At 46.2% G+C, this 8,473-nt stretch overlaps 1 protein-coding gene across 2 annotated transcripts in view; it reads left to right on the top strand.

Moving 5' to 3' along the window:
• Positions 1–8,237, top strand: part of ZCCHC7 (zinc finger CCHC-type containing 7) — a 122,869-nt gene extending 114,632 nt beyond the window's left edge. For both annotated transcript variants that reach the window (XM_075078314.1, XM_075078315.1), the window contains exons 9-11: positions 535–630; positions 6,264–6,381; positions 6,805–8,237. In XM_075078314.1, coding sequence (XP_074934415.1) covers positions 535–630; positions 6,264–6,381; positions 6,805–7,253 — 663 coding nt within the window. In that variant the 3' untranslated portion in view covers positions 7,254–8,237. The remainder of the gene's footprint in view (positions 1–534; positions 631–6,263; positions 6,382–6,804) is intronic.
• The last annotated feature ends 236 nt before the right edge of the window (positions 8,238–8,473 follow it).

Here is an 8,473-nt window from a genome sequence, read left to right as displayed (position 1 = left end):
GCAGCACGTCTGCTTCTGGGCTCTGCTGCTGGAAGTGGGTGTAGGCTTGGAAATGCAGCAGGTGAAGGCCCCGTATCTCCGCCAGATCTTTGCCCTATTGCTTTAAGCAAGACTAGTTCAGCAATACACAAACGTGCCTGTCCAGCTGGTGGGTGCAATATCTGATGGCCCTGTCCGTCCCCAGGGATGGTGGGGCACCGCTGCGAGGGAGAGGGGGCTGGGAGACAAGGAGGAGGGGAGCAGATAAATCAGCCGTCTATTTTCTTGTATTCAGAGCTGAAATAACATGGCCAGGTGGGAGAGATACTGGGGATGCCCCTTCCCACCTCATTTGTGACGCTTAGCTTGAATCTTGCTCTGCAAAATTACAGTAATACGAGCCACTTGCTTCTTTTTCAAACTTAATATTCCAACAGCAAGCAGGAATGTATTGATTTAACCATAATAAAATTATATTTATATAATTTTAATCTATTTTTAATTCAGCGTTCAGAATACTGGCAGACCTAATTCTTGCCTATTTCCATCTTTCAGACAAAGCCAGGACCAATCAAGGCGGCCAGTTCTCACTCGGAGCGCTCTGCTTTAGTGTACTGCTACAACTGTTCCCAGAAAGGACATTTTGGATATGTAAGTCTCAGCAGTCTCTGCCCCAGTGTCAAGTATATCCTTGGGGTGGAAATTCTTCTCTGCCATGGCCTGTAGTGGGAGAAAAGAGCTGGAAGAGTCAAGCTAATGCGCACGAAGGGCCACTCTGATGAGATGTTTGTGACTTTGCAGCACTGCTGCAATCAGTGGAGGCCAACGTATAAAGTGATCTCACACATCTAATTTAAAGATATGGAGGAAAAGAAAAGTTACTATATCTCCTTGGCAGGTTTATTGATTTGTTTTTTTAAATCTTAAATCAAAATGAGACTGCCTGGGAGAGAGAATCTTCATTGGAAAACACCCAGTTGATGAGCAGAGCTTTTTTTTTTCTTTCTTTCTTTCCATCTGTTTTTTCCCATGGCTCATGGAATGAAATATTAGTGCCTTACTGCCACATTCTCAACATCATGTAAGATTTTTCACCATAATCAGCCCAACAGTTTGAATGTCCGTTTTACGAGTTTTCTGTTTCTGCCTGCTTTGGATGATCCTTATTTGTAGTTTCTTAGTTTAATTCAACATCTGAATTAAGTTTGACATCATCCTTCTGTAAGGTACAAGCCTGGTGAAGGAGGACATCATGAGCCTTAAGTGGCTTCAGTAAAAACTGCCGGTGTGCTGTGTCTTCTAGGATTGTTTGCTGGGGTTTGTCACCTTTTTCAGCCCCATCGCGACAAGTGCAGCTCTACACCTGCAAGTATCAACACCAAACAAATGTTAGTTCTTTTATTTTATAGAGTAAGTCCAGAAGCCACAAGTATTCCAGAAAATGAATGGTACTCATGCATCAGATGGGTTAAGTTTATAGTTTGCTACAGCTTAGTGTCATGGTTCAGCCCCAGTCGGCAACTAAACACCACGCAGCCGCTCGCTCACTGCCCCCACCCCTGTGGGACGGGGGAGACAATCAGAAGAGAAAAAAAAAAAAACTTGTGGGTTGAGATAAGAATAGTTTACTAATTAAAATGAAATTATAATTATAATAATAATGATATTAATAATGATAATATAATTAAAAGGAAAGGGAAAAAAGGGAAAAAACCAAAACCACAAACGATACAACCGCTCACCACCCGCCGACCGATGCTGCCGGTCCCTGAGCTATGATTGCTGCCTGCCTCCCCCAGCCAGCTCCTCCCAGTAACATACTGGGCATGACGTTAACATGATAAGGAATATCCCTTTGGGCAGTTTGAATCTGCTCTCTTAGCTCTGCCTCCTCCCCTCCTGGCTTCTTGTGCACCCGGCAGGGCACGGGAAGCTCAAAGCATCCATGTCTAGTACAAGCACTACCCAGCAACAACCAAAACATCGGTGTGTTATCAACGTTATTTTCATACAAAGCCCAAAGCACAGCACTATGTCAGCTGCAGTGATGAAAATCAACTCTCTCCCAGCTAAAACCACGACGCTTAGAGCACGCAGGAGAGAAGGAAGGAATTGGCTGGGAATTTGCTATCTCTGTGTGTGTCAACTCCTAAAACTACTGAAGATGTATCATTAAAAACTGCTGTTTTGAGCTAAATAGTTAATCCCTGTGGGGAATAGTGGGCCAGGTAGGGCAGGTTTGCTGGGATTTTCTCATGGCCGAGCTGAAAGATAAACAGAAGATTTTTAACGCCAAGCTGTCTTTGGGGACAAGTGAGGATTTTCCTCTTCGAGTGGCGTGTAGAGGCCATTGCCTATGTCCGGGACGTGCTGTGGCCTGCACAGGCGGGTTGGAGGGACGGGAAATAAACAGCTGTTGCGATCCAAGCTCAGCAAGAGATGAGCATGTGCCAGCAGCCTGGTGTCACCCCTGGCATGGCAGGAGTAGAGGCACTGCCTCGGCTGCGGTACAGGAGCCCAAATCCTTGGCTTCACCTGCAAGACATCTGCTCGTGACACAGCTACACATGCAGCAGCAGCGTGAGACCTCAGCGGTGCAGACGTGTGAACCAGCTTGTCCTCCCTGCTGTTTGGAACTGGAGCTGATAAAACCTGTGAAAGCAGCACTGAAACTGATCCTGCTAAACAACCCAGAATAAAGCCCCGCCAGTAATACAGACACTGAAATGAGCATGTACAATAAAAGCTGAAGCGACAGGGTTGGAGAAGAAGTGAGACTGATTGCTAGCAAAGGACAAGGAACATTTTACTAAACTGTCAAAAAATGGCATTCAAGGGAGGCAGCCGTACATGGATTCAAGTAAGGCTGCTATAAAAATAGTTAGTAAATATGTGGGAGGAGCCGATAGTAATTACTTGGTTAGAAAATCTAGAAACTACAAAATCAGTAAGGTAGTAAAGTGATTCAGGGACAACACCTTATGGCTATCAAAGTTAAAGAAGATAAGGGAGTATTTTTGCTAGCGTGCAACAAGCAGAAATAGCCTAAACAATGACTGAATGAAAGTGGACAAGTCAAAACCAACACAGAAGGGCAGAAATACTCACCAGGTCTTTCAATATGCAGACAGAAAAACGTCCAGGACGCACACTAGGTTATGTAAGGGTAGCTGAGTATTTGCCCTCGACTCGCTAAACCTTCTGTCCGAGAACGGCTGAGGGAATGGGACCAGTGGCCTGCATGTGCACCGTTACAGCGACCCGGCTGGGCAGGCAATGCGCCTGAGATTTGCAGCTCTCACTGGTGAGAAAACTGAGGTCGTAATGAGTGCCTGAGTTCATGCAGTGAGCAGCTCTGTCAGGTCTTGAGAGATCTGCCTGTCATTTGCGGGGGGGAAGAGGGAGTTTGTGGATTTTTAAAATTTTTTTAATGTAAATGTTTTTAAGCAGGTGAAAATCATGTGTGATGATAAGCAGCATGTACCATTTTTCCCGTTTCTTTACCTCAGGAGCCCTGCTCTGTTGCCTTTTTTGAGCGATTAAAGCAGAGGAATAATAAACTGGCCAAGAAGAAGAGGCTGGGGTTAGCCTTGTACAGACACACCATAATCAGTGCTTCCCATTGCAGTCGTTTCCTTTCGTGTTACTGTTTGATGTAGTTTAGGGACACCTCAAATTCCCTTTCTTTGCTAGAGGTCTAGGGAGACCTTTCCCAAAAACAGAGGCAAGAGCAAAAAACGTGCTAAATCCCAGCATTAACTGTGCAGTTCCAGATCGCTTCTTGTTGTTTGTAGAACTGGAAATAGTTAAGACATAAACTGTCAGAGGTTCCAGCACCCGGCAGTTTTGTTTCCTGAGTTTGCTGTATTGTTTATTAAGACAGTCATATTTTTATGTAAACTAAGGGTTTAAGAAAGTCAAGAAATCTTAGTTTCTTCAGTAGGCTTCACATCATAGTTAATTTCATTAGCAGTCCACACATTCAAAACATTGTCTCTTAGGGCCCGTAACAAAGATGCGCTCATTTTAAGGGGCATCCCCGTAGGAAAGTTACGAGGAAGGGCAAGTTGATGAGGGGCAGCCCACAGCATTATTTAGGCTGCAGCGAGTTCAAAAGGCAGCAGGTGTAGGGAACAGTACGGTATGTGCAGATGTGCCTTGCATTCACATCCCAGTATGCCAATCACACAGAAAATGCCGCCCGCACGTTGGTAGCAGCCCTGCTTCCACCCTCCGTACGACGCCTCCAGTTTTGAAGACTGTCCCAAGAGTATTTAACAGTACTTGAGAGGGAAGGATATAGCCCAGTGCATGTCGGACATTGCTGAGCTCATTTATCGATGCAGTGGGGAGAACGAGGAAAAGATGAGCGCCGATTTGGTTGGCATGTGCATTTCCTTCGCTAAGGCTTCTCTGTCAGCGTATTAACAAAAGAAAAATGATGAATGGGCCGCAGGCCTGCAGAGCAAGCCCTGAATTTGATGCAGCATCTCGAGCAGTACATTCCACAGAAAGATGAATGTGTCTTTGCATACTCCTCCGTGAAGGCGATCTGTGTTGTTCTCAGTAACCTCTTTGGCAATGTTTAGGGATAATATTTTCTTCCATTTATTCCAGATAGGCAGGCAGCTCTGTGCCCTGCCTAAAGGCCACTCTTAGGCTTCACTCATGTGAAACTCAGGTATTTGAAGTGTCGTTTCTCTGTTATGCTTTTCTCTCCTCTTAACTCAGAGGGAGGTGGGGAGAAGACCCAGGAAGGATGAGAGAGGAGGTTTCTGCGTGGGGCGATAGCTGGCTATTCAAGGTGTTTAGTGTGAAATATAGTCCAGTATATGCACATCTCGGATGAATAGCTGCTGAGAACAGCCTCAGGCGACGGGTGGACTCACATGCCCCCTCCTAGGTCCCTTCCTGCCTGATTTTGCAGTGGGGTAAGGCTGAACCCTCAGACTTGGGTAGGCTCCAGCTGTGAGCTGCCATTGCTCGTCCGCACTCCTCCATGCAGGCAGAGATACGCCAGCTGTCGCACAACCTAGCAGTACCCTTTTGGAGGACACCACAGAGAATAACCTCATTCGATTCTTCATTTAATTTCAGCCAAGCAGAGAACAACAACAAGCTGAGAGATGTGAAATACATCTGAAATACATCTTTGATGTACTCTGCCTTTGAAAAAGAGAGGGTGGGAGGCAGGAGGACACACGGGGAGAGGTGGCACTGAGTGGTAGAAATAGCAAACGCAAGAAGGAAAGCTGCTTCACTTGTGGTGGAGATGTCGCGGGGAGTGAAAGCTCCTGGCAGCTTCTTGAGAACGGCAAGACCCAGAGCTCATTAGATTTGGGCAGTGTCCAAGAAGTAGAAAGAAGATGTTGCAAAGCACAACAGTTAACAAGCAATTTACAAGTAGAAGAAAGTATCAGTTGATATCACATGGTAACCTGAAAAAAAGCCAGAATCATAGGAAGCATCCCAATTAGCCTGGCTCACAAGACACAGCTAAAAGTTCATGTACAGTGGTGAAAAAATCACACTCCTGAATCAAGTGTTTGGGGAAATAGGCTGACACGCACGTGATGCAAGACCCAGCCCCTTCCTCATCTCAGCTGACTGTTTTCCCTGCAATCTGATGTGCTTGCACAAATCCTGCAGGATTTGCTTTTGTTTTGTATCTGTGAGAAAACCGCATACAGTCGGGCATGCCGTTGTGCTGTGTGGGGAGGGCGCTGCCCCGGCTCCTCGCCGCTGCTCGCTTCTTCCCTTGGCCCACCCCACCTGTTGAGGTGGCCACGATTCGGCACGTGCTTTCACTCCAAATGATCCAGGGGAGAAGAGCTCCCCTTTGATCAGAAGTATTTGTCCTTCAAGGAGAGCGGGTGTGTGGGTGTGCTGGGAGGCCGGAGGGGGCAGCGAGAAGCGGTGAAAGCAGGCATGGGGGGACCTGGCCCGGCTGCAGGCAGGACAGCCCTGTTCCCCAGATCCAGCAGTTCCCTTTGCAGTTCACCTTGTATTTACCTGGTGCTGACCTGCTTCCAGTCCTCTGCTTCCGTCACCGCTACAGACGTGTAGCAGTTGCAGGGAGACACGGGATTCCCTCCATTTGTGCAAGAGGACTGCAGCTTGGCTCGTATATTGCATGTTTTTCTGTGTGCACAAGAATTATTGGATGGTAATAAATTTATCAGTGTTTAAAGAATTGCTGGTGAGCACCTGCAGAATCTGACCTGTTTCCCCTCTGGGAGAATTGCAACTCAGCCACACTTAGTGACTTGAAATGTGTTTTGCAGGAGTGCTCAGAAAAGCGGATGCACGGGAGCATGTTCCCTACCTCCCCCTTCATCTACTACTATGATGATGAATATGATATCAACAGAAGAGCGCGCAGATTAAAAAGAAAGGTTGCAGGTACAGTACATTTTTGGAGATTCCCCCTGCCTTTCAGTTCTTTGAAATACTTTATTCTGAGCTTGCTGTTCTTAGAAATATTGTGGGATTATTTTCATGTCTTGGGAAAAGCTATAGGGATTTGCACACGTAGCCTAATGGTAGCAGAAGATTTGTGATTTTATTTATCCATGTCTATCACGGAAACTTATTGTGTCAAAGCCACATTGTCGGATGTTTTAATTCTAAGAACTTCACCGCCATTAAAAATGCTATAAACTAGCAGAAAGAAACTGTAATTTGTTAAGATTCTAGTCTGTTGACAGAAGAAAAACCCACTATTTTTTCCTAACTGGCTTCATACGTAAGGAAAGCTGTGATGGCTCGGGTACTAGGTTTTAGCTTTTCTGCATGGGTATTGAAATAAATGGCTCTCTTTTACAGAACTACTGGAAGCCGGCCTTCTGCCAGAACAGCCAGAGACACGATGGCAGGAAGAAAAACATGGTGGGCACAGCCGTAAGAAAAAGAGCAAGCCCGGGAGAGAACATGGGAGACAGAACAACGACAGCAAGTGTTACAAAAAGATGAAGATGTCCCGGGCAGAGAAACACAGAGAAGAGGAACACAGAAGTAATGTTGAAATTGGCCACAGGATGGAGGAGGACTTCCCTAGAGGGTGTAAGAAGCAGGCGTGTAAGGGCAGCAAAACCTTCCACAAGTCCATTTACCAGCCATTATCAGGCAGCAAGACTGTGTATGCGCGGGAGCCTCTGGAAGGTGCTAAGAGGAAGAAGAAATGGAAAAAGCAGAAAGACAGTAGTCCTGATATCAATGAGAATTTATTCCTCATAAAACAGAGGAGGAAGAAGTCCAAACAGAAATCCTGGTGATGAAGAAGTAGATGGGTAGCACCAGCATTTAGCGGCTCTGGCTCTGCCTTCTGTTTATTTTTGTTTGTCTCTTAGCACACTGAATATGGGTCTGTCCCTGAACCCAGGCGGGCATGCCCAGGCACCAGTCACACTTCTAATGTCCAACTCTGTTCCCGAAAGGGAGTGCTCTGTCTGTTGTGAACCATCCGCCTGACTCGGGGCTCGTGCCTGGAACGGCTGTACTTTCCAGCAGTCCCAGAATAGGCTGTAAGTTTATTTTTGCTTGGTGGGGGAGTGGGGAGGGGAAGGGGCCGTGCTGGGTTTGGTAGGTTTTGTTTCTTCACCGGTGAGATGTTGCTCTGCCTGTCAGAGCAGGATCTGCTGCTAGGGAGCACGATCCTTTGGAGCTGACACTGGAGAGACTCTCACATTAGGAGGAGTCAGGCTGGAAGACAGGGGTCTGGATGTAAAGCACATTTCCCCAGCCACTCAATCCTCTCCAGAGTGCAGCTGGGCATTTCTTCATGTCTGTCCCTCCTGGAATGTGCCGTGAAGGCATTGCCTTGCACTTTGGGACTTGACTTTGGGACTTTGGGACTTGAAGTCTCTCGCCTTCTGCTCCAGAGTGGTGCCGTGGACCCACTGCCCTTGGTGCCATGGCTCGCGGTGCCGAGCACAGGGGAGCCCTGTGCGAGCCCGTTTCTGTCTCTGCCAGGTAGTCAGCACAGCAGGAGAAAGCAGCTGAGAAATGGAACAGAGCTGACATATTGAATTACATATGTCCTTGTTCCCCTTGATGTGGAAGTTGTTTCTGGGGAAAGGTAGCAGAGTATGAAAAACGTATTTGATTCCAGACATACTGTGCTAAAATTTATTAATTTTTTTTAATGACAGTTATTTTTGTACACTGGAATTCAAGTGTGTTGTTAAAAGCTTTGTAAGAATAAACGCTTCGTCAAAGAAACAACCCAAATAAAACTTTACATGAGGGATATAAAAAAATGTAGGTTTGTTCTATATTTTCTTGCGTTACCAAATATTTTAAAACAGTGTCTGCTCTTCATTCCTGAGCTGAAACTTCATCACCTCTGGCAAGAGATTTTCTGGTGTTGAAAAGGAAATTATCTATCCTCTAGCGATTCATGACCTACACTATACTACATCACCCCTTTTGCTACGCAACTGATAGGAACTCAGCAGCACAATCTCATAAAGGTACATGTCCTACTACAGGTACA

This window comes from Phalacrocorax aristotelis, chromosome Z (genome assembly GCF_949628215.1).
Source record: "Phalacrocorax aristotelis chromosome Z, bGulAri2.1, whole genome shotgun sequence".
Lineage (NCBI taxonomy): Eukaryota > Metazoa > Chordata > Aves > Suliformes > Phalacrocoracidae > Phalacrocorax > Phalacrocorax aristotelis.
Note: the sequence above shows the minus strand (reverse complement) of the source record. Positions and strands in the feature narration are given on the sequence as shown.